Below are 25309 nucleotides of genomic sequence, written 5' to 3'. Positions count from 1 at the left end.
CCCATTGGAATTAATTAGAATTAGGTGTTTGAATCTCCTAAGCGGCTTGGAAAATCTCAGAGTTAATGTACAACGTATCTTTTGTATTTCTGTGATTTCTCTCCTCTCCCTCACCAAGGTTGGTGTAACAAGCTGGCGGAGTTTGCCTGAACCACCCTACCCTGGATACTGATCCTGCTAGGAAAGGGTTATGGGGATTCTGCTGACTCATTGAGGCAGGTAACTCATTACCCCACTGTGTATAAAGGAAGGGAGAGGGGCTCTCTGGAGACAGAAGCTCTAGGGTTTGGGCTGAGCAGCACTGAGGAAGGAAATTTAGGAGTAGCCAAGTTTGGCGAGAAGGTCTGAGCTGAACTTTATCTTCTAGTTGATTTATTTTTTAAGGCCAAAGCCCTGGAAGTAGGTGATTCTGGACTGTATGTACTGTGTTTGTTGAGCAGGTTTGGAAAGGCACTTGAATAGTCTAGGTATTTCTCCCATCCAAACAATGCCAAACACACACTTACCCAGATTTGTGATACTGCCACTTCTGATTAACAAAATGCTGTTCCTTCTATATCCTTTCTTGCTGTTAGTGTTCCCTACAATCATGCCATTTCACAAGAGGCTAACTTTGGATAATCAGTCTCAAGTGGAACTGTTGTTAAAGAAAAGCCGTAACTACCATTAGTTGATCCAATAGCTAAGTCTTGAAGGAGGTGTTCTCTGAACAATAAAAAACATGACAATTGAACCAGACTCTTTGTTGCATGCTGGGCTACATCTTTCCATTGATCAATGTGCAAAACTCCATTTCGGAACTGAGGAGGAATTCTGCAGAAAAATCCAATGATAAGATATTGCAAGTTTTAGGGGGTGTCTTCTCTTTTTCTTCACCCTTGAGAGGAACATACAGGAGTTCAAAGAATAATGGAAATTGAGATGTACATAGCACATAGGCATATTTCCACTTACTACATTAGAGAAGCTGTTCAAGAATAATTTATCCTTTAACCCTGTAAAAATATGAGCTCTTCAAAGCTAGCTAGGTTAGAGAGACCTAGGGTGATTTGCTGAGTAAAGTGCCTTTACTGCATATACTAAATCTTTAGTTTCCACAGATTGTCATTTGCTCATTGTGACAAAGTTCCTCCTCTACCTTGGTGGGTCCTGTGCTTATCTGGCAGATTTGTTCACCTCAGTGATCTTCCCTTCAGTCTGGGTCAACTTCTCCTGTGTCTGATCAGGAGTTGGGAGGTTTGGGGGGAACCACCCTCTACTCCGGGTTCCAGCCCAGGGCCTGTGGATTGCAGCTGTCTATAGTGCCTCCTGTAACAGATACATGACAGCTACAACTCCCTGGACTTCTTCCCCATGGCCTCCTCCAAACACCTTCTTTATCGTCATCACAGGACCTTCCTCCTGGTGTCTGATAACACTTGTACTCCTTAGTCCTCCAGCAGCACACCCTCACCCTCTCACTCTCACTCTCAGCTCTTTGCACCTCTTGCTCCCAGCTCCTCACACGCACTTCTTCTCCTCTGGCTCCCCCCTCCCTGACTGGAGTGAGCTCCTTTTTAAGCCCAGGTGCCCTGATTAGCCTGCCTTGATTGGCTGCAGATGTTCTAATCAGCCTGGCTGCCTTAAGTGGTTCTAGCAGGTTCCTGATTACTCGAGTGCAGCCCCTGCTCTGGTCACTCAGGGAACAGAAAACTATTATCCAGTGACCAGTATATTTGCCCTCTACGAGACTCCTGTACCCCACTGGCCTGGGTCTGTCACATCATATAGAAGGGTTTGTTGCTTTAAACAAATTCTCCACTACCTTTTGGATGCATATCTTCAAACTCTGCTTAACCAAGATTACTGAAACATGCTCTTTTAGAAGGAAGCATCTTGAGGAGGAAGAATATTTTCTTTATGTAACTTAAGGGAAAATGCCTGACCTACCTGTCTGTCTCTCTTTCTTGTCTTCTATGAAAAGTTTAAAATAGAGGGCCAGAGATTTTGAGTGTATAGAGTAAAATTTTCAAAAAAGCCCAAGTCCCATTTTCAAAATTGACTTAAGTACCCAAGTGTCATGGGACTTAGATGCTTTTGAAAATTTTACACAAATGATTTATAAGCTTTAGCTCCATTTTAAGAAGTGACTTAGAAGGCTACCTCCGATTGACTTTCAGTGAAGCTTGGGCTCCTAAGTGCCTAAGGGTATGTCTACACTAGGAAATTAGGTCAAACTTCTAGAAGTCGATCTTTAGAAAGCGATTTTATACAGTCGATGGTGTATGTCCCCAGTAAGCACAGTAGGTCGATGGAGTGCGTCCTCAATACCGTGGCTAGCATCGACTCACGGAGTGGTGCACTGTGGGTACCTATCCCACAGTACCCACAGTCTCCGCCGCCCATTGGAATTCTGGGTTAAGCTCCCAACGCCTGATGGGGCAAAAACATTGTCACAGGTGGTTTTGGGTACATGTTGTCTGTCGCCCCTCCCTCTGTGAAAGCAATGGCAGACAATAGTTTCGTGCCTTTTTTCCATGCAGATGCCATACCACGGCAAGCATGGAGCCTGCTCAGCTTACCAACACTGCTGCTCTTGTGTCCTGGGTGCAGCTGGCAGCAGACGGTGCAGTAGGTCTGCAAACCATTGACATCCACCGCTTCCACTGCAACTCTGCTCTCCTGCTGTTGTAAATAAGCTCAGTCTCAATTGAGTAAATGATGACTGAGCTCAATAGAGTAAATGAGCTCAGTCATCCACCGCTTCTGCTGCAACTCTGCTCTCCTGGTGCCATGAATCCACCTCGCAGGTCCTCTTGTCGTTCGGTATAAATATCTATTCTCGTGGCATCCGTCGTCATCCACTGCTTCTACTGCAACTCTGCTTTCCTGCTCTCCTTCAGACACCTTACCACAGCAAGCATGGAGTCTGCTCAGCTCACTGCTGCTGTTGTGAGCATTGTAAACACCTCACACATTATCCTGCAGTATGTGCAGGACCTGCAAAGGCAGGCAAGGAGGCGATGACAGCACGATCATGATAGTGATGAGGACATGGACAGAGACTTCTCCCAAAGCACGGGCCCTGGCAATCTGGACATCATGGTGGTAAAGGGGCAGGTTCATGCCATGGAACGCCAATTCTGGGCGCAGAAAACAAGCATTGACTGGTGGGATCACATAATGTTGTAGGTCTGGGATGATTCCCAGGGTCTGCGAAACTTTCGCATGTGTAAGGGCACTTTCATGGAACTTTGTGACTTGCTTTCCCCTGCCCTGAAAAGCGCAAGAATACCAAGATGAGAGCAGCTCTCACAGTTCACAAGCGAGTGGTGATAGCCTTCTGGAAGCTTGCAATGCCAGACAGCTACTGGTTAGTCTGGAATCAATTTGGAGTGAGTGAATCTACTGTGTGGCTGCTGTGATCCAAGTAGCCAATGCAATCACTGTGCTGCTGCTATCAAGGGTAGTGACTCTGGGAAATGTGCAGGTCATAGCAGATGGCTTTGCTGCAATGGGATTCCCTAACTGTGGTGAGGCAATAGACAGAATGCATATCCCTATCTTGCGACCAGACCACCTTGGCAGCCAGTACATAAACCACAAGGGGTACTTTTTCATGGTGCTGCAAGCACTGGTGGATCACAAGGGACATTTCACCGACATCAATGTGGGATGGCCGGGAAAGGTACATGACGCTCACATCTTCAGGAACTCTGGTCTGTTTGAACAGCTGCAGGAAGGGACTTACTTCCCAGACCAGAAAATAATTGTTGGGGATGTTGAAATGCCTATAGTTATCCTTGGGGACCCAGCCTACTCCTTAATGCCACGGCTCATGAAGCCATACGCAGGCACCCTGGACAGTAGTAAGGAGCAGTTCAACTATAGACTGAGCAAGTGCAGAGTTGTGGTAGAATGTGCATTTGAACGTTTAAAAGCTTGCTGGCACAGTTTACTGACTTGGTTAGACCTCAGGAAACCAATATTCCAATTGTTATTGCTGCTTGCTGTGCACTCCACAATATCTGTGAGAGTAAGGGGGAGACTTTATGGCAGGTTGGGAGGTTGAGGCAAATCGCCTGGCCACTGATTACGCTCAGCCAGACACCAGGGCAATTAGAAGAGCACAGCAGGGTGCCTTGTGCATCAGAGAAGCTTTGAAAACCAGTTTCATGACTGGCCAGGCTACGGTGTGACAGTTCTGTTTGTTTCTCCTTGATGAAAACCTGTCCCCTTGGTTCACTTTACTTCCCTGTAAACCAGCTGCCCTCCCCCCTTCAATCACGGCTTGCTGAGGCAATAAAGTCATTATTGTTTAAAAATCATGCATTCTTTATTAATTCATCACACAAATAGGGGGATAACTGCCAAGGGACGGGTGGGGAAGGAGGGAAGCAGCAGGTGGGATGGTGGATGAGAGGAGGAGGGAAGGACAAGGCCACAATGCACTTCAAAACTTATTGAATGCCAGCCTTCTGTTGCTTGGGCAGTCCTCTGGGTGAAGTGGTTGGGTGCCTGGAGCCCCCCCACCCCCACGTTCTTTGGCATCTGGGTGAGGAGGATATGGAACTTGGGGAGGAGGGCAGGCGGTTACACAGGGGCTGCATTGGCAGTCTGTGCTCCTGCTGCCTTTCCTGCAGCTCCACCAGACACCGCAGCATGTCAGTTTGATCCCCCAGTAGCCTCACCATTTCATCCTGCCTCCTCTCATCTTGCTGCCTCCACTTCTCATCTTGCTCCCGCCACCTCTCATCTCGCTTGTCCCTCATCTTCTGCTTTCCTGGACTGTGCCATTGTTTGCCTCCATGCATTCTGCTGAGCTCTTTCAGTGCGGGAGGACTGCATGAGCTCAGAGAACATTTCATAGCGAGGGCGTTTTTTTCGCCTTCTTATCTGTGCTAGCCTCTGGGACGGAGATGATAGGGGGAGCGTTGAAACATTTGCAGCTGCAGGAGGAAAAAAAGGGAGAGTAGTATTTAAAAAGACAAATTTTAGAGAACAATGAGTAGACTCTTTTATGGTGAACCAAGCTGTTAACATGACATAGCACATGTGCTTTCGGTACAAGGTCTCATTTTACCTCTTATATTCAGGGCCTGCAAGTTTGGTGTGAGAGATCATACATGCAGGGCTGGGCCACAGAATTTAGCTTGCAGGCAGCCCTAGTAAGCTGCAGTCTTTTGGCTTCTTCAACTTTCATAACATGTGGGAATGGTTTCAAACATCAGCACCCTCCTTTCCCATACCAAGCACCCGTTGGGTTGGCCATTTAAAAGGAGTGGCTGTACTGGCCGCAAATGCATCCCAAGTCTTCAGGGCAAATTAATCATTAAACATGCTTGCTTTTAAACCATGCATTATATTTACAAAGGTACACTCACCAGAGGTGCCTTCTCCGGCTTCATGGTCCGTGAGTCGGCCTTGGGAGGGTTGGGAGGGTATAGGCTCCAGAGTGATTAACAGTTCCTGGCTGTTCGGGAGAATGGTTTCTCCGCTTGTGTGCTATGCGGTATTCTCATCCTCCTCCACCTCCTCATCCCCCAAATCCTCATCCCTGTTGCATGAGTCTCCCCCATTGCAGGTGTCCACAGACAGGGGTGGGCTAGTGGTAGGGCTCCCCCCTAGAATTGCATGCAGCTCATCATAGAAGTGGCATGTCTGGGGCTCTGACCTGGAGAGGCCATTTGCCTCTTTGGTTTTTTGGTAGGCTTGCCTGAGCTCCTTAATTTTCACACAGCACTGCTGCGGGTCCCTGTTGTAGCCTCTGTCCATCATGCCCTTGGAGATTTTTTTCAAATATTTTGGCATTTTGTCTTTTGGAACAGAGTTCTGATAGCACGGATTCATCTCCCCAAACAGCAATCAGATCCAGTACCTCCCATTAGGTCCATGCTGGAGCTCTTTTGTGATTCTGGGACTGTATGGTCACCTATGCTGATGAGTTTGCCACGCTGGCCAAACAGGAAATGAAATTCAGAAGTTTCTGGGGCTTTTGCTGTGTACCTGGCTATTGTATCTGAGTTGAAAGTGCTGTCCACAGCGGTCACAATGGAGCACTTTGGGATAGCTCCCGGAGGCCAATACTATCGAATTGCATCCACACTACCCCAAATTTGACCCAGCAATGTTGATTTCAGCGCTAATCCCCTCGCCAGGGAGGAGTACAGAAATCGATTTTAAGAGCCCTTTAAGTCAACAAAATGGCTTCGTCATGTGGACTGCTGCAGGGTTAAATCGATCTAACGCTGCTAAATTCGACCTAAACTCATAGTGTAGGCCAGGGCTAAGTCATGTCTGAAAATGGGGCTTAAGCATCTAAATCATTTAGATGCATTTAAAAATGTTACCCATCATCTTGTATTAGTGACTATATGGCTCAATTTGTAATGTTGTGGCCTAAAGTTTTTAAAGGGACTAGTGAATTTTGCTACCTCAAATTTTGGGTGCCTGCTGCAAGACACCTTAGTGGCCTAACTTTCAGAAAGTGTTGTACATCTACCATCTAAAAATCTAGCCTAATTCTGCATCTACTGAAATCAACAGGAATTTTACCATTAAATCTAATAGGCACAACATTAGGTCAATGCTGAGTGCTTTTGAAAATCACACTGCACTGCTTTAAATCTAACAGAAACAAAAACAATAGGTGATGGGATTATACTTTATGCTGATGTAACAGTGGTAAATCAGGGGTTGATACACTCTTAGGACCTGACTGAGAAGCTCTGCACAGGTGCTCTCCTTTGAACGGACATTCCTTCTGCGCATCTATGTTCCTTGGGAAGCTGGAAATCATAGATCTCAAAGTACTTCTCCATGAGTAAGGGTTAACTCCATTGGCTTGACCAGCCTTTCCCAAACATCCAGGACCATGCGTGAGATCTTGAGTGCAGCATCCTTGCATTGTTTGCTATATACATTACAACATATATATGTTACATTAATAGGGCCTAAATCTTCACTGCCTTGCACCTTGTGTGGTCATTTACACCTGTATAAAAGTGAGTCCAAAATGGGTGTAAAATACTACCAGAACAGAAATATTACAAGTTTATGCCCCTAGTGTAAATAAATGCACACGTTGCAGTGGAGAATCAAACTTCCAATATCCAACTGATTGCTTTGTAAGGAGCTGTGGGGTACCTGATACGTGAAAGGTGCTATGTAAAGACACACTCTATATTTAGAGCGAGAATGCCTGGGGGGAAGAATGGAGCAGACTTTTCTTCCCACTCCACAAGTTAGGAATGACTGCATTGTGTGTGATTTTTTTTTCAGGGATGAGTGAAATAACTCATTACCTGTCCACTGTCATGCCTAGCAAGAGAAAAATATATTGTTTATTCTGTTTGCTGCAAATTCTGTATTATACTTGTATCACTTTAGCTCTTTTTCATACAAGCAGCATGGCAGCACTGCTGCTGAGATTTGCAAATGGGCCAAGAGTTTGTTTTTAATATACTTTTCTTTTATGGAGTTCCTGTGTTTTTTCCAAAGCCTTTTTACCTGTGGGCACAGTGGCTTAGTGGAGACTTTGAATGGCTTTCCAAGGACTAAAATAAAACCAAAAATCCAGGTGCTGATTTATAGTGCATTATAGCCCACTGACAGTTATTTTCTCAACTCATTGGACAGTATTTTGCAGTCAACGGACCAAATTCTACCTTTGGATTTGCACATATTGTTCCTACTGATGTGAATGGAAATTATGCACACACCCAAGGGAGGTAGTTAGCTTCATCTTGAAGCTCAACTTCTATTGAGTAGGCCTGATCCTGCCCCCCATGCACAGGCAAAATACCCTGGTGCATGTAATAAGAATATGAGGTAGTTAGGGGACAATCAGGAAAAAGTGAAAGAGATGCAAGATGAGAGAGAACAGGAAATCTTACTAGCACAAAAATGGGGTAACAAGGAAGAGTGGTGCAGCATAATGGGAGTGTGATGGGGTATACAAACTCCACTCTGGGACAGAAAGGGTTAAAGGACTATACTGAGCTCAGCTGGCTCCATCCCTCCAGAGCATGCGCCAAATGGAGGCAGGGTTAAAAAGGGAACAACCCAACTCAGAAGGAGGAGGTGTGCAGACCTCCTGCAGGGCTCCTAGGGGGGATGAGACAGTATGCAGAGCCCAGCTGGGGTCAGCAGGTTTTCCTTCTTTTTTCTTTTCTTATCTGAGACGGGTAGCATTGGGAGGAAGTGACCCAGGGAAGGTAGTTGAGAGGCTCCTTCCCGGAGGCCAAATGCTGCTGACCTTCCTAGGGCCCTGTGTCAGAGCCCAGTTGAGTAGCAGTTCCAGGCTCTCCTACCATTGGCCCTGCAATGAGCAGATGCTAACAGCTAGGCTCCTCTGCCTCTAGTGGCCTCCATTATAGGGAGGAATGCTTTGATTTGACAATGGAAGGAAAACAAATTGATTGGAACCAGTGGGCTTGAGGCTACAAGTTGAAGAGCACCTGATGCAAGGCACTGAGACCCACATCTTCAAAAGGAATTTAGGCAGATAGGTCCCATTGAAATCAATGGGAATTAGGCACCTACATATCTGGGCCTGAGTGCCCTCAAATCCCACTGAAGTTATGAACCTTTGACACTATGGAGCTGAGGATCTGGCCCTTTGAGTTTCTGGAGCTCTGTGTACAATAGCTGGGTTGTAGAGAATATGCTGAGAATGCTTGATAGAAAATCTCATGGACCAAATCCTGAGCTCACTACTCAGGCAGGTTTCTGATGGAGAGAATGGAAATTTGTCTGCATAAGGACAGAGTGAAGACAGAGTCTCAAGCTTCGGGCCTATCTGTTCAACTGGGATAGCCAATTTCATGGAATTATTTTTAGGGGCAAGTGAAAGTGAGTATTATTATCAATGTGATGTTTTGGTCTGACAATATTATGTAAGAGCTTTTTACTCCAAAACTGCTGTGTATCAGCTTTTGGATGATGATTAGACCATTTAACTTCCTGTTATTACCCAGACATTTTAGCTTCTTCGTTTTTTGATTTGTTCTCCTTGCACAGCTTCAAGTTTGAAGAAGTTTTATTTTTGTCTTGAATGATGTTACAAATTTCACCTAGGAGTCAGGATGTGTATATCTTCTTTTACTGCTGCAGAAATCCAAACAAGAAAATAAAACATAACTAATTCTGAATCAAAATGTTCTAGACTAGTTATGAGCTGTGTGGGTATTTATTTATTTATTGTACAAGAGATCTTTGTTCCCTTCATTCACTCCTCAAGCTGAAGAACAAAAATGCAACTAAATGGAAGAGGGTAACATGGAATGATGGTCTTTTCATCCCTTCTGCTATTCAAGCAGTGAATGGGAAGTTTTGGATTATGTCCCTTTAACAAGAGAAGGGATGAGGGAGGATGCATTCTGGGCACATGGAAATGGCTGTTGGATTTGGACAACTGTGAATGAGAGCTGGATTAGGCCAGTTGGAAAAAGGAGAAAAAGAGTGAGAAAATCTTATTGTCAGCACCTGTGAGGTGGAAGGAAAACTGCCAGTGAGTGAAAGTTAACAGGAAGCTGTGTGATGAATTTGCTGAGTAGTCCTAGGTCAGTACAGGTCAGGGTGGGGAATCGGACAATAAACTTAATTTGCTGCTGCTCTTCTTTGGCTGCTCCGGAGGGATGTAGGTTGCAAAGAATGGGAGGTTCTGAGGCAGTTGATGAGGAGTGTGTCTGGGGATCTTGGGAGGAACATGGTAGTTGGAGGCAGGTGGCAGTGAAGACTGGAACCCATCAGGGACTAGCATCTTTGGGCTGACTAGCTGAAGAGCCTTAAGTGCTTGCTGGAGCCATTCTGCACCTGGTGTGCTACCAAAGGTCGGTGCTCCATGGCACTTCAACAACCTCGCAAGGGAGTATGAAGGCAAGGGAGTATGAAGGTGCTGAATAAAACATGTGAGGAAAGCAGCATCAGGGAAGCAAAGGTGTGATGAAGAAAGGAAGAGCAGGAGGAGAAAGGAAGGAACCAACAGAACTGCATAGAAAATGGCAGAGAGAGAGAAACATAGCCAGAGAAATCTGGCTGGAAAGATAAGTGAACTCCTGTCCTAACCCAAGCTGTAGCTGTAGCTTGGGTTAGGACAGGAGCTCACAGGTGAGTCAAGAGGACAGCAATAACTGTGGGCCAACCCTTCCCCCAGATAAATGGTGCAGAGGGGATGAAACGAACAAAAATTGTTCTCTCCTGGCACAGATTCTATGGAAAGGAGTGGAAGGGAAGGAAAGCATCACTCTCCCAGCATCACATGGAAGGGGCTCTGTGCAGTGAAAGCTCTGCAGGTTTAGAAAGGGAATGATTGAGAGTAAAGGGCCAGGACAAGAGACTGGGAAACAATAAGAGCACAGCTCATGAGGCAGCTATGATGCCAGAGGAGGTGACTTGGGGAGCAACTCAAAGGACCAGACATCTATATAGATATCCCAGCTTCCTGCTGGATTGCCACAGATCTTGGGACTTCCCTAGGTCCACAGTACCTTAAACCCCTGACCTATTTAAGACGGTGAGTTGTGAACTTCATGAATTGCAACACATGGAGTTTTCTACTGAACTTTGCCTTTCCTGCAGGTTTTTCCATGGAAGGCACGATTTATCTGTATTTCTTATTTTCCAATAAGTACATTATCTTCTCTAAAGCTCAATCTTTGAGGAAGATGACCTCACAGAAAGGGAAGGAGGAAAACTGTATAGGCTGGAAATAAATAGGAAAGTTGGGGTCAAATGCTGAAGATTTTTGATTAGATTACCTGACCTGAAGGCCTTCTGTGTGGCCAGTGGGTCCACTTTCCTTCCTGCTAGAACAACTGGTCCTCGTACACCTTCATTGTCATTGTGCCATGCTACTACATGCACAAAGTGTTATTGCTCATGTAGGGGAGTGTTGGCTAAACAAGCCTGGATCTCCATGGTGCCTTGCCATAGGCTTTAGGCACCTTTTCTAGGACAGCAGGTGTTGAGCAACTGTTCCCCCTTTTTAAGGTGGCCATGTTCCAATTATCTCTAGAACCCAATGTCAATTTGTGAAGAGTGCTTTTTGCAGGCTCAAAGCAGAGGGAACCTATAGTTAAGCTAGTGCAGTGGTTCTCAACCTATTTATCATTGTGGGCTGCATCCAATACTACCTTTATGGCCCCGAGGATGTCACATGGGCTGCTGCTATGTGCTGATTGGGCTGCAGACTGAGAACCACTGAGCCAGTGAGTGCCTTCACAGGGATCACCAATTTGGGGCTCACTTCTGTACATGTTTGACATATGGGTACTAGAAGGAACAATATTGCAAAAAGAGGGATGGGGCATTTTCAAAGGCACATACGGGAATTAGGCATTATCAATGGCAGTGGGGTTCCTAGCTCCTCTTTATAAATCAGTAATAATTTCTGATAAGGATAAACATTATAATATGCAGAGATTCAGGATTAAAACAGGGTTAAAATGGCAATGCCCAGAATAGTAGACTCTAGGCATCCATTACTAGTTATACTGCATGACTGTCATATCTGACAATGTCAGGGCATCTTGTGTGGTGTCTTGTGGCTGTAGAGTCTAATCTGCAAGGAGCAAGGTCATAAACAGATATCACATAGGAATGTGTAGTCTCGCACTGAAGACTTGGCATGACATTTAGCTCTTTCTTTGATCACTTTTTCGCATCCGTCTTTCTCAAAGTGTTTATAACCTTTACTGATAGTTGCTCTCCATTCAGGTCTGTTATTGGCTGCATCTTTGAAATTATCAATATTTACGCCACATAAGTTGAGATTCTACTTTTAAAGGTGTTGCTGAAGTGTTTACATTGACTATCCTTCCTGTGCTTTCTGAGTTCCAGCTCACCATAGAGGACTTTTTTCAGCGAGTTCATCATCATCCAATCTAATAACATGACCTGTTCACCTAAGCAGAGCTTTGATAATCATTACCTACATGCTGATTGTTTTTGCTTTTTCAAGGATGTTGATGTTTGACACTTTGCCTTGCCAGTGGACCTTCAGACTAGAGCAAAGACAATACATTAAAATTGTCAAGTTGTTTGATGTCTGTGGTAACTGTCCATGTTTCACGCCTGTACAATGGTATGCTGGTTGAGTATCCCATGGCAACCTTCTGAAGACCTCACTTGCCTTTCATATTCTGTTTGATATTACTTGAAATGGTACTGCCAAGGTAGTTAAAGGGACTGATGTTCTTTAGGTTTGTATCATCGATGGTGATGTTTGGCTCAGTGGTGGTAGCGGATGGGTCTGGCTGGAAGATGGCTTCAGTTTTTTCCGGGCTGTTGTTGAGTCCAGCTTATTTAGTTGTTGCTGAGAACCTATCAAGGGTAAGCTGCAGGTCACTTTTACTATAACTGTCTACACTGTGCTGCACCATAGACTACAGAGGTATGAACTGCATACCAAAACGTACTCTAACTGCCTTCTGGGGATGCTACTGTTTAAAGAGGACTCTGTTAATATGAACTAGGTACCTTTTTAGTTCACACTAGCAGCATCCACATAGGGCAGTTAGTCCATTTTGATGCACTATGCAATTCACACACCCATAGTCTGCACTGCAGCATAGTGTAGACATACTCTTACTAGAGGACAGTCCTCTGCAGAAAGGGCTTCACATGTGAGTTCCTCAAGGACTGTTGTCTGTGTAGAAAGCTTTTGGAGTTTTGCATCAGTTCTGTACTTTCTATAGATGCTCTTCTGAAAGTTGACAATTGTGTAATTCAGAATGGCTGTTGAGAAGAGACCAAAGAGGACTGGTGCCAGCATGCAGCTTTGTTTTGAGAAGCCACTATCTGAGAGTACTTGACCAGCCATGTCTTCATGGAATTGATGTATGATATTAATGAAATGTGTGGGACAGCCAAACTTTTATAGAATTTTCCAGAGGAAATTTCTGCTCAGTGTCAAACATTAGTTACACAAAAGACAAGAGAATACAGCTGGAGACAGGTAGCCACTATATACTTAATTTTGCATATATGGATGCAAAACTTTCAGTGACAGACACATTGCATTTACTGCTGTTATAACCTTATTCCCAGATTCTGGACCTTAGCGTCCAAAATATGGGGGTTAGCATGAAAACCTCCAAGCTTAGTTACCAGCTTGGACCTGGTACCTGCTGCCACCACCCAAAAAATTAGAGTGTTTTGGGGCACTCTGGTCCCCCTGAAAAACCTTCCCTGGGGACCACAAGACCCAAATCCCTTGAGTCTCACAACAAAGGGAAATAATCCTGATTCCCTTCCCCCCTCCAGGTGCTCCTGGAGAGATACACAGACACAAGCTCTGTGAAACTACGCAGAGTGATTCCCCCTCTCCGTTCCCCAGTCCTGGGAACAAAAAGGACTTTCCTATTCACCCAGAGGAAATGCAAAATCAGGCTAGCAATCCAACACACAGCTTTCCCCTGATTTCTTCCTCCCACCAATTCCCTGGTGAGTACAGACTTAATTTCCCTGAAGTAAAGAAAAACTCCAACAGGTCTTAAAAGAAAACTTTATATAAAAAAGAAAGAAAAAATACAAATGTTCTCTCTGTATTAAGATGATACAACACAGGGTCAATTGCTTAAAAGAATATTGAATAAACAGCCTTATTCAAAAAGAATACAAATCAAAGCACTTCAGCACTTACATTCATGCAAATACCAAAGAAAAGAAACCATAGAACTTACTATCTGATCTCTTTGTCCTTACACTTAGAAACAGAAGACTAGAAAATAAAAAGTACTTCTCCAAAGCTCAGAGGAAACAGGCAGACAGACAAAAGACTCAGAGACACACTTTTCCCTCCACCCAAAGTTGAAAAAATCCAGTTTCCTGATTGGTTCTCTGGTCAGGTGTTTCAGGTGAAAGAGACATTAACCCTTAGCTATCTGTTTATGACACGCCCCCCAAATTGCAGACAGTGGGGAAGCTCACTGGCGGCAATTTCCTTCTAGAACTTGAAAATAAACAGATTAATACAACACATGCACCTTTACATATACTACTAAGTATATAACTAACAGACTTTTACATTTTAAGGACACTTTTTAACTACTGGATTCTGGGAAACTCTCACGGGAGAGTGCATCAGCAACTTTGTTAGAAGCTCCTGTGATGTGTTGAATTTCAAAATCAAAATCTTGGAGAGCTAAACTCCAACGAAGAAGTTTCTTGTTGTTCCCCTTGGCAGTATGAAGCCACTTTAGTGCAGCATGGTCAGTTTGTAGTTGGAACCGCCGTCCCCAAACATATGGGCGTAGCTTTTCCAGGGCGTACACAATGGCATAGCATTCCTTTTCACTGACTGACCAGTGACTTTCCCTCTCAGACAGTTTCTTGCTGAGAAACACGACAGGATGGAAGTTGTGATCTGTCGCTTCCTGCATGAGCACTGCTCCTATACCACGCTCAGATGCATCTGTGGTTACTAGGAATGGTTTGTCAAAATCCGGGGCCCTGAGTACAGGGTCAGACATGAGCGTTGCCTTAAGCTGGGTAAAGGCTTTTTGACACTCATTAGTCCACTTAACGGCATTTGGCTGGGTCTTTTTGGTTAGGTCGGTCAATGGGGCAGCGATTTGGCTGTAGTGTGGTACAAATCGCCTGTAGTATCCGGCCAAGCCTAAGAAGGATTGGACCTGTTTCTTTGACCTTGGGACAGGCCACTTTTGGATAGCATCCACCTTGGCCTGTAGGGGGTTTATGGTTCCTCGACCCACCTGGTGCCCCAGGTAAGTCACTCTGTTTTGGCCTATTTGACACTTTTTGGCCTTAACAGTTAGTCCTGCCTGCCTGATGCGCTCAAAGACCTTTTCCAGGTGGAGTAGGTGTTCGGGCCAGGAGTCTGAAAAAATGGCCACATCATCGAGGTAGGCAACTGCAAATTCTCCCAGTCCAGCTAGTAGACCGTCTACCAGCCTCTGGAAGGTGGCGGGTGCATTTCGAAGGCCGAAAGGAAGGACATTGAATTCATACACCCCCGTATGGGTGACGAATGCTGACCTCTCCTTGGCAAGTTCATCTAGCGGTACTTGCCAGTACCCCTTGGTTAAGTCTATGGTAGAGATGAACTGGGCACGTCCCAACTTTTCCAATAGCTCATCAGTACGTGGCATTGGATAGTTGTCCGGACGAGTTACAGCATTTAGCTTACGGTAGTCCACGCAGAAGCGTATTTCCCCATCTGGTTTGGGTACCAGAACCACTGGAGATGCCCATGCACTGGTAGATGGGCGGATTATACCCATTTGTAGCATGTTCTGGATCTCCCGTTCTATAGCAGCTTGGGCATGAGGAGACACCCGGTAGGGTGGGGTTCTGATTGGGTGAGCATTACCTGTATCAATGGAGTGGTATGCCCGTTCAGTCCGTCCTGGGGTGGCTGAGAACAATGGGGCGAAGCTAGTGCACAGCTCCTTGATTTGTTGCCGCTGCAGACGTTCCAGGGTGGTTGAGAGGTTCACCTCTTCCACGCCACCGTCTTTTTTTCCGTCGTAGTAGACACCGTCAGGCCACTCAGCATCATCTCCCTGGACTGTAAACTGACAAACCTGTAAGTCTCTGGAATAGAAAGGCTTGAGAGAATTAACATGGTACACTTTAGGCTTTAGTGAGGAATTGGGAAATGCTATGAGGTAGTTTACAGCTCCCAGGCGCTCTTGGACCGTGAATGGCCCTTCCCATGATGCTTCCATCTTATGGGCCTGTTGCGCCTTCAAGACCATAACCTGGTCTCCTACCTTGAAGGAACGTTCTCTGGCATGTCTGTCATACCAGGCCTTTTGCTCTTCTTGAGCATCCTTTAGGTTCTCTCTAGCAAGGGCTAAAGAGTGTCGGAGGGTGCTTTGTAGGTTGCTTACAAAGTCCAGAATGTTAGTTCCTGGAGAAGGCGTAAACCCCTCCCATTGCTGCTTCACCAACTGTAATGGCCCCTTAACCTCGTGACCATACACCAGTTCAAATGGTGAAAACCCTAAACTGGGATGTGGTACAGCCCTGTAGGCAAACAGCAACTGCTGCAACACTAGGTCCCAATTATTGGAGAATTCGTTGATGAATTTTCTTATCATGGCCCCCAAAGTTCCATTGAACCTTTCCACCAGGCCATTGGTTTGATGGTGGTACGGGGTGGCAACCAAGTGATTCACCCCATGAGTTTCCCACAGTTTTTCCATGGTCCCTGCCAGGAAATTAGACCCTGAATCTGTAAGGATGTCAGAGGGCCAACCTACCCTGGCAAAGATGTCTGTTAGGGCCAGGCACACAGTGTTAGCCCTGGTGTTGCCTAGAGCTACTGCTTCTGGCCATCGGGTAGCAAAGTCCACTAAAGTCAGTACGTACTGCTTTCCTCTGGGCGTCTTTTTTGGGAAAGGGCCCAGAATATCCACAGCTACTCGCTGAAATGGGACCTCAATTATGGGGAGTGGCTGGAGAGGGGCCTTGACCTGGTCTTGAGGCTTACCTACTCTTTGGCATACCTCACAAGACCGGACATACTTGGCAACATCCTTGCCCATCCCCTCCCAGTGGAAGGACTTCCCCAACCGGTCCTTGGTTCTGTTCACCCCAGCATGGCCACTGGGATGATCATGGGCTAAGCTTAAGAGCTTCTTCCGGTACTTAGTTGGAACCACCAACTGTTTTTGCGGCTGCCATTCTTCCCGGTGTCCACCAGAAAGAATTTCCTTGTATAAAAGTCCTTGGTCTATAACAAACCGGGATCGATTTGAAGAGCTGAGAGGCGGTGGGGTGCTCCGTGCCGCCGCCCACGCTTTCTGAAGGCTGTCATCTGCTTCCTGCTGAGCCTGGAACTGTTCCCTTGAGGCTGGGGTCACCAGTTTTTCCTCAGACTGTGGACTTGGGCTTGGTCCCTCTGGAAGCGATGTAGGTGATGGGGTTGTTTCCGTTGCTGGTGAACCGCTCTCCGCTGGTGCACCTGAGGGTATTTCAGGCTCTGGCTGAGCCTTTTGGGTATGGCTGTCGTGTGCTTCTGCCAGTTCTGGCTCGCTGGCGCCCTCTGGTGTTGAGTTTGAAGATGTGGTTGCACTTGCTGGTGCTGGTTGCTGTTCCAGTTCCGGGCCTGGGACTGGAGATGCTGTGGCTGTTTCAGTGGTAGGCATGGAATCCGGGTCCACTACCTCTGTCTGGGTCTCTGGTAACACAGACGGGGCCTCTGTGGACGGCTCAGGAACAGGAATGGGTCTGGAAGCTTGCTTGGTTTGGCTACGGGTAACCATTCCCACTCTCTTGGCCCGCCTCACCTGGTTGGCCAAGTCTTCCCCCAGTAGCATGGGGATAGGATAATTGTCATAGACTGCAAAAGTCCACATTCCTGACCAGCCTTTGTACTGGACAGGCAGTTGAGCTGTAGGCAAGTCTACAGCTTGTGACATGAAGGGATAAATTGTAACTTTGGCCTTTGGGTTGATGAATTTGGGGTCAACGAAGGATTGGTGGATAGCTGACACTTGTGCCCCCGTGTCTCTCCACGCAGTAACCTTCTTTCCGCCCACTCTCAAATTTTCCCTTCGCTCCAAGGGTATTTGAGAGGCATCCGGGCCTGGGGATCTTTGGTGTGATGGTGGTGTAATGAATTGCACTCGCATGGTGTTCTTGGGACAGTTGGCCTTGATATGTCCCGGTTCATTACACTTAAAGCATCTTCCATCTGATGGGTCACTGGGCCGAGGTGAGTTACTGGAGACTGGTGAGGTTGAAGAGTAGGGTATCTGTGGCTTTACTTGGGTGGTATGGAGGGTCTTTGGCTGTCCTCGGTTGTAGGGTTTATGGTCTGTGTGCCCCCTGGGGTAATCGTTCCCCTTGACAGTAGCTTTTTTGCTTTCTGCCAGTTCCATCCATTTGGCTCCAATCTCCCCCGCCTCAGCGATAGTTTTGGGATTTCTATCTTGTATGTACCGTGTGATGTCTTCAGGAACACCATCCAAGAACTGCTCCATTTGTATGAGGAGGTTCACTTCTTCCAAGGTTTGAATGTTGTTTCCTGTTAACCAGGCCTCATAGTTTTTTGCAATGTAGTAGGCGTGTTTGGGAAATGACACCTCTGGTTTCCATTTTTGGGTTCTGAAGCGCCGACGGGCATGATCTGGGGTTATCCCCATCCTGTATCTGGCCTTGGTTTGAAAAAGTTTATAGTCATTCATTTGCGGCTTGGGCATTTCAGCTGCCACCTCTGCTAAAGGTCCACTGAGGTGTGGCCTTAATTCTACCATGTACTGGTCTTCGGGGATGCTGTACCCAAGACAGGCTCTTTCAAAATTTTCCAAGAAGGCCTCGGTGTCATCACCTGCCTTGTAGGTGGGAAATTTCCTGTGCTGTGGAGCAATAGTTGGCGCCGGGTTGTTAGGGTGGGCTGGCACATGCAGCCCAGCTTTTGCCAAGTCCAGTTCATGTTTTCTCTGTTTTTCCTTCTCTTCATTTTCTTTTTGTTGTTTTTCCATTTCTTTTTGTTGTTTTTCCATTTCTTTTTGGTGTTTTTCCATGTCTCGGCGGTGGGCCGCCTCTTCTTCTTCTTGCTTCCTTCTGTGGGCCAACTCATCTTCTGCTTGTTTCCTTCGGTAGGCTGCTTCTTCTTCTTCTAGTTTTCTTTTGTGTGCTGCCTCTTGGGCTGCCTGTTCTCTTTGGAAGGCTGCCAGTTTGATGCTTTCTTCCTTTTCTTTTATCTCCATCTCTTTTTGTTTTATTTCCAGTTGTCGCCTGTGTTCAGCGTCTTTGATTTGTCATTCGGCGTCAATCCTTGCCTTAGAAGTCATGGTTCCTGTTTTCTTGTGTTGGGGTGCCCTCCGATGTTTATCTTCTGAACTGCAGGCTCTCTGTTGCCTCCTGAAGTCTGCCTAGCAACAGTGCTTTTTTCCTTTTTTCTCTCTAGCTAATGTTCAATGAAGGGAAACCAGAAAAACCACTTTATTTGCATGCATATAAGTGCTGGTACTTTGCCTCCTAATGGGAGGGCTATTGCATGACAAAAGACCCTTAACAGTCTTCTCGCTTAACATGCAAACCACAAACTGCTAGAGAGAGCAGAAAAAAAAATTTCTCTCTGGTTCCCTTTTAAAACCAAACTGTTTCTCTCTGCTAAAAAGCCCTTAGCAGAGAAAAGAAAAATATAATATTCCTACTGGCTTCTGGATTCTGTCTATATCCCGCCGCTGCCACCATGTTATAACCTTATTCCCAGATTCTGGACCTTAGCGTCCAAAATATGGGGGTTAGCATGAAAACCTCCAAGCTTAGTTACCAGCTTGGACCTGGTACCTGCTGCCACCACCCAAAAAATTAGAGTGTTTTGGGGCACTCTGGTCCCCCTGAAAAACCTTCCCTGGGGACCACAAGACCCAAATCCCTTGAGTCTCACAACAAAGGGAAATAATCCTGATTCCCTTCCCCCCTCCAGGTGCTCCTGGAGAGATACACAGACACAAGCTCTGTGAAACTACGCAGAGTGATTCCCCCTCTCCGTTCCCCAGTCCTGGGAACAAAAAGGACTTTCCTATTCACCCAGAGGAAATGCAAAATCAGGCTAGCAATCCAACACACAGCTTTCCCCTGATTTCTTCCTCCCACCAATTCCCTGGTGAGTACAGACTTAATTTCCCTGAAGTAAAGAAAAACTCCAACAGGTCTTAAAAGAAAACTTTATATAAAAAAGAAAGAAAAAATACAAATGTTCTCTCTGTATTAAGATGATACAACACAGGGTCAATTGCTTAAAAGAATATTGAATAAACAGCCTTATTCAAAAAGAATACAAATCAAAGCACTTCAGCACTTACATTCATGCAAATACCAAAGAAAAGAAACCATAGAACTTACTATCTGATCTCTTTGTCCTTACACTTAGAAACAGAAGACTAGAAAATAAAAAGTACTTCTCCAAAGCTCAGAGGAAACAGGCAGACAGACAAAAGACTCAGAGACACACTTTTCCCTCCACCCAAAGTTGAAAAAATCCAGTTTCCTGATTGGTTCTCTGGTCAGGTGTTTCAGGTGAAAGAGACATTAACCCTTAGCTATCTGTTTATGACAACTGCACATAGTGGTATGCCATGACTCTTTTAGCAAGACTTGCACCAACACACTTGCATGTCTGAGGTGGTCAAAAATGGTGTCCTCCATGCAACATGACCTTGCATGTACAGTAAGTGCAAGGTCATGTTGTGCAGAGAATGCCACTTTGTTCTACAAAATGGTGTTCCTCATGGTGGCCAGATAGAATCATCCTGCAGGCTACCTGTTGAACAATGCACAGCTGATTGGGCATGCACAGATGGCATGCCGCCGATTGCACATTATTGTTACTGTATACTTAAAATATATCCAAAAGTACATATCAAGGCTCTATGAACCTGAACTTCACTGTGAGAAAGGGAAGAGCTCATGTGGGGGACTTCTGGGAGCACTGCTCCTACAGAAGCCAGGAGCAGTGATAATACCTCCAAGGGTGGGAGAGAGTGTGCTTACATATGGGATATGCAACACTTGATGGGACAGCATGTGCTTCTCTCAGTGCTACATCAATTAGCTGGTGCTCAAGAGGAGCAGAGCTATAACCATTCCCCACCAGGCTTAGGCATACTTCTGTGGAGCGCTGCTAGTAGTGTTGGCTAGTCTCCCTTCCCCCTTGCACTCCCTAGCCAAATTATGGCTACCCTCTCTATACAAGAACACAGATGGAACTGGGCTCACTGTGACTTTTCCCTCTAGTACCAGCCATTACACATCCATAATTTGGTCACCAAGATTTCACCATGCTGGAGTACATTCCATAAAGCTGTTAAAGTTTTTACAGATAGCAGTAGAAAATTATTGCTGAAATATGTTTGACAGATTAATATATTTTACACAATTGCCTATACAACAAATAGAACGGTATCAATAGATGAATAGCAATCAACTTCATTATGTTTAGTGCTTTATACTGATGTTGCCTGGATATTGTAATCTGTGACCGAGCATTGCATTGTGAACATATAAGCCAATTCTTGAATGGCAAAGATGTTGAAGCAAACTTTCAAACTATTTTCCTATAGTCATCTAATTGGTGTGGTAGGGATAAAATAAGAACTCCTTGCAGGTCATTTTTATAAAGGTTTAAGTTTACTGTTTGTGGGCACCCTCCAACATTCTCAAACAACAAAAGTTAGGCAAAATGCAACTACCAATTGTATTTTGATGAAAGAATAATTATTTTACAATACTCAAAAAGATGATTTGCTGTCTATGCATGCTTTTTATAACAATACAAAACTATGATCGGAAACAGTCAGCAGACTAGCAATAGAGTCATGAGTAATACATAAATCATGCTTCAATTAATATAACTCAGTCAATTGTTAGATTTTTATTATTTTATTTATTTGTATTACTATAGTACATAGGAGCCCTAGTCATGGACCAGGAACCCGTTGTGGTAGATGCTGTACAAACGTAGAAAAAGACAGTCCAGCTTAGGGCCTGATACTGATCTCTCATGAGTTTTACACTCATATAACAATTGATTTCAGTGGAGTTACTTCTGATTCACAAAGACTTTAGGCCCTTATCTTGTAAATGCTTAATTGTAAGAGTAACTTTAAATCTGTGAATGGACTCATTCAGGTCAATAGGATTCCCTGCATGCATAACCCAATGTTACTCATGTGGTTTCAGAGTCTGAGCTTTACTGGGTATAACCAGCAAACCTTTACTTTTGTTGGGCCATGATCTTGCAAATACTTGTGCACATATGTAATTGTGCTTCTAGGAGTAGGTCCATTAACTCACATTCATAAAGTGTTCCATGTGCATAAGTGTCTGCATAGGATTGGTCTCTTAGTCCTTATTCTTCTGAGTAAGGGCTGTAAAACCAAGTCCATATGTGATAAAGTAGTTGGACTTTACCATTTATCTTGACCTTTTAGGTCACCAACTAGTTATTTATCATGAAATCTAATAAATTCTGTTATAAGTTGAGTTTAAGAAAAAGTAGTTAGAGAAATCAGCAGGTAGTTGAAGCCTAACTATTTAGATTGTTTAAATACGATTTTATTATGATTTATTAATATAATATTTTCATTAAAAACCCATAACAAAAAACAACTGCCATCATATACACACTACTAAAGCACTGTATTTATTTGGTTTTAAACTTTTCCATGCAATGTTTGCAATCCAAACACAGAAAAAGTGCTCTAGAGAAAGAGCATCAGAAAGTGAAACTGACCAGTCTATTTTCATTGTTCAAGCCAAATGTTCAAAAAAGTGAACAAATGGTGAAAAGTAAATTAGATTTTTTTAATTTGGTCAATTTCAATAAGGAATATGTTGATATAACACAAATAAAGATTTTTAAAATAAATATATATAACGATTCTAGTGTTTCCAATAGCTAAGGTTGAAACAGGCTTTTAATTTTATGTCTGCTTAAGACACCTCATTCATAATTGTGCCAAACCAAGAACAAGCCACCTTGAATTTCACAGACATGACCTTATGTCAGGGTAGGATAGAATATTTCTGGAAAGTCTAATGGAAATTGGCAAGATTTTTCTTTTCTTAACATCTTAGATACTTCAGGTTTGATTTAGTAGATTTGTCTTGGTAGGTATTGGTGTCTTTATTTGGGGAGAAAGATTTCTATAGTTAAAAGTTTTATGTCCAAGCACAGCTGTAGCACTGTGGTGTTCTGCCAGTTTCCGTATGGTAGGTTAGTATCAGTAAGAGTGCAGCTTGAAATCACGATAAGAATGAGAGTATTATCAGGTTACTAGTATTGAACTCATTAATGTAGAGGCTGAACACTTAACTGTGTATGTTCTTAATTTTGACAGTCAGAGATAAAATTAACCTGAGCTGTGTTTGTGGTTTTTAATGTCACTAAGGCTTGTCCACACACACAAGTTGCACTGGTTTGACTAAAGAGGTGATGTTGCATTGATTTAGTTAAACTGGTGCTGCTCTGGTTATGATCTCTCTTACATTAATTTAGGCTTAGTCTACACTAGCACTTTTGTCAGCAAAACTTTTGTCTGTCAGGCGTGTGGAAAAAACCATCCCTGATTGACATAAGTTTCACTGACAAAAGCACTGGTGTGGACAGAGTCTCCTGCCAACGTAACTACTACTGCTCATTGGGGGTGGTTGAATTATGCAGGTGGAAGAGGTCTACACAGGAAATTTTACAGTAGTGGTACAGTAGTGTAGACATAACCTTAGACTTGTCACTGTTATTTAACAAGCTGAGGGCTTGGCTACACTTCAAATGCTAGAGAGGTCCAGCTGTACCTCTATAGCACTTCAGACAGTGTAGACACTAACGGAAGAAGTTCTCCCATCGTCCTGGGTAATCCATCTCCCCAAGAAATAGGAGCTAGGTTAATCAAAGAATTCTTCCATCAACCTACTACTTTCTCTATACGGAGATTTAGGTTGGCTTAACTATGTCACTCAGGGGTGTGGATTTTCTTGTGGAGACCATGCCTAAGTTTCTATACACACAGTCACACAAATAACTGCATCATTTCACCTTTAGTTAAACCAGAGCAACTCTGTGCATAGGATAAGTTTCTGGCTGTTGTCAAGGTGATGATACACAGGCAGAGCAGAAGGTTGGTTGGGTCATGGTTACTGTGCATTTTCACATACTCCAATTTTTTTTTTTTTAAATATTTTGGAACTTTAGCCTCAACCTTCAAAGTTAGGTTGTGTGTGTTTGCAGAAGACCATCTTATTTTCAAAACCTTCCTTAAACCCTAACTCCCAATTATCAATAATGTGTGTGTTGACAAGATATGTAAGAAACCAGTTTCTAGCCTGTTTAAATTGAACAAGATAAAAAATGACCTCGTTGCCTTCATTAGCTGGCAGGTAGTTAAATATCTTAGAGCACGAAAGCTGGAAGAGGAAAGGGAAGAAAGCGAGTGGAGCAAAGGCAGAAGAATCCAAGTGAGTGTAGGGGAAAGGTGAGGAGAGAGGGAAGGGGAAAGAGGACAGGATGAAAGCCCGTGTGTGTGTGTGTGTGAGAGAAAAACTTGCCTCCTTCCCAGCCTGTGTTGCTTTGGGGCGATCTAATACTGCCCGCCCCTTGCCCCCACTTCTAGGCCGGGCAAGAGCAGCCCCGCGGCCGCGGTGAGGGGCAGAGGGAGGCAGCACCAGCACTCGCCTTGCCCCGCAGCGGGGGAGCCCGCGGCCCTGACACGCAGAGGCAGCGGGACGCGGGGCAGAGCCCAGCCCAGCCCGGCCCGGCCCGGCCGCCTGGGAACTCGCGCTCCCCTCTCTCTCTCCATCACTTACTTTGTTGTTCTCTCGCCCGCCGCGGCACCGCGCGGCGCATGCGCCAGGCGAGGAGCTTTCAGTCCCTTTCCCTCCCTCCGCCCCCTCCCCTTGCTCCATCCGGGCACCTCCGAATTAGCATTGACAGCCGTGGCACAACTTTTCCCGAGGCAAAGTGAAATCAAGGCGCGCACTCTGAGAAAATATAGTCCCTGCCGTTTTAAGTCCCCCTCGTCCCCACCGGAGGGCGGGCGGGCTGCGGGAGGCGGTTACTCGGCTCCTGGGCGGAGCGGGGGCCGCCTGGGGCCCCGGGCGCAGCGCTGGCGGGGGGGCTGGGGCGGAGTCCCCCCCCTAGTTTGGCGGAAAGTGAGTGATGAGTCTGTGTCCCTAGCAAAGAGGGAAAGAACTTGCTGTGCAGCCTGAGTAGTTGTTTCTTTCGATTGTTGTTGTGGTTTTTTTTTTTAAATTGCGCTGCTCGGGGTGGGCTTGTCTGAGGGGGGGGCTGGTTTGTGGCCGCGGAGAAAAAACCAACAACCCCCCCTCCCCGAGAGCCAACGGAACAAAAACAAAAGAAACTTCGCCGGGTTCCGAAAGTGGCAGCAAAGTGCCGGGCAAGTTGCAGGGATGGAGCTACAGAGCTTGCAAGAGGCGTTAAAAGTGGAAATCCAGTGTCACCAGGTAACGCCGCGAGCCCGCGCGGCTGGCCCCGGGGTGCGCGAGCGGGCAGCTGGGGGGGCGGGGGACCCGCAGGGAGCCAGCCTCGCATGCTGAGCGAGGAGCGTTTGCTGCTTGTCGCAGGGTCTATCGATCAGGGGAGGGGGGCTGGGAGTGAGAGTGAAGAGGGGGGAGGCTGGAGCCGAGCCTGGGGGAGCCGGCGAGAGCCCCCCCCCCGGATCCCCCTTGGAATATCGAACACTTTGCAAAAGTAGTTTGGGAGACTGTTCGGCCGAGTTGTGTGTGTGTGTGTGTGTGTGTGTTGTGGAGAATCGGAGTTAACATTGCGGTTGGTGCTTGTGTGTGTTGGAGAGATTAGGACGAGACTTGAATATTTATGAGCTTTGCTTGA

The 25309-nt window shown here is 45.4% G+C and overlaps 2 protein-coding genes across 7 annotated transcripts in view; one reads left to right on the top strand and one right to left on the bottom strand.

Moving 5' to 3' along the window:
- The window catches only part of LOC115638199 (PHD finger protein 21B-like), a 386151-nt gene that overhangs the window by 248865 nt on the left and 111977 nt on the right, over positions 1-25309 (bottom strand). The window lies entirely within an intron of this gene.
- Positions 24652-25309, top strand: part of LOC115638227 (PHD finger protein 21A-like) — a 49328-nt gene continuing 48670 nt past the window's right edge. For both annotated transcript variants that reach the window (XM_030539817.1, XM_030539810.1), the window contains exon 1: positions 24652-24921. In XM_030539817.1, coding sequence (XP_030395677.1) covers positions 24868-24921 — 54 coding nt within the window. In that variant the 5' untranslated portion in view covers positions 24652-24867. The remainder of the gene's footprint in view (positions 24922-25309) is intronic.

Source organism: Gopherus evgoodei, chromosome 1 (assembly GCF_007399415.2).
Source record: "Gopherus evgoodei ecotype Sinaloan lineage chromosome 1, rGopEvg1_v1.p, whole genome shotgun sequence".
Classification (NCBI taxonomy): domain Eukaryota; kingdom Metazoa; phylum Chordata; order Testudines; family Testudinidae; genus Gopherus; species Gopherus evgoodei.
The sequence above is the reverse complement of the archived record's forward strand: the minus strand, read 5'-3'. Positions and strand labels throughout refer to the sequence as shown.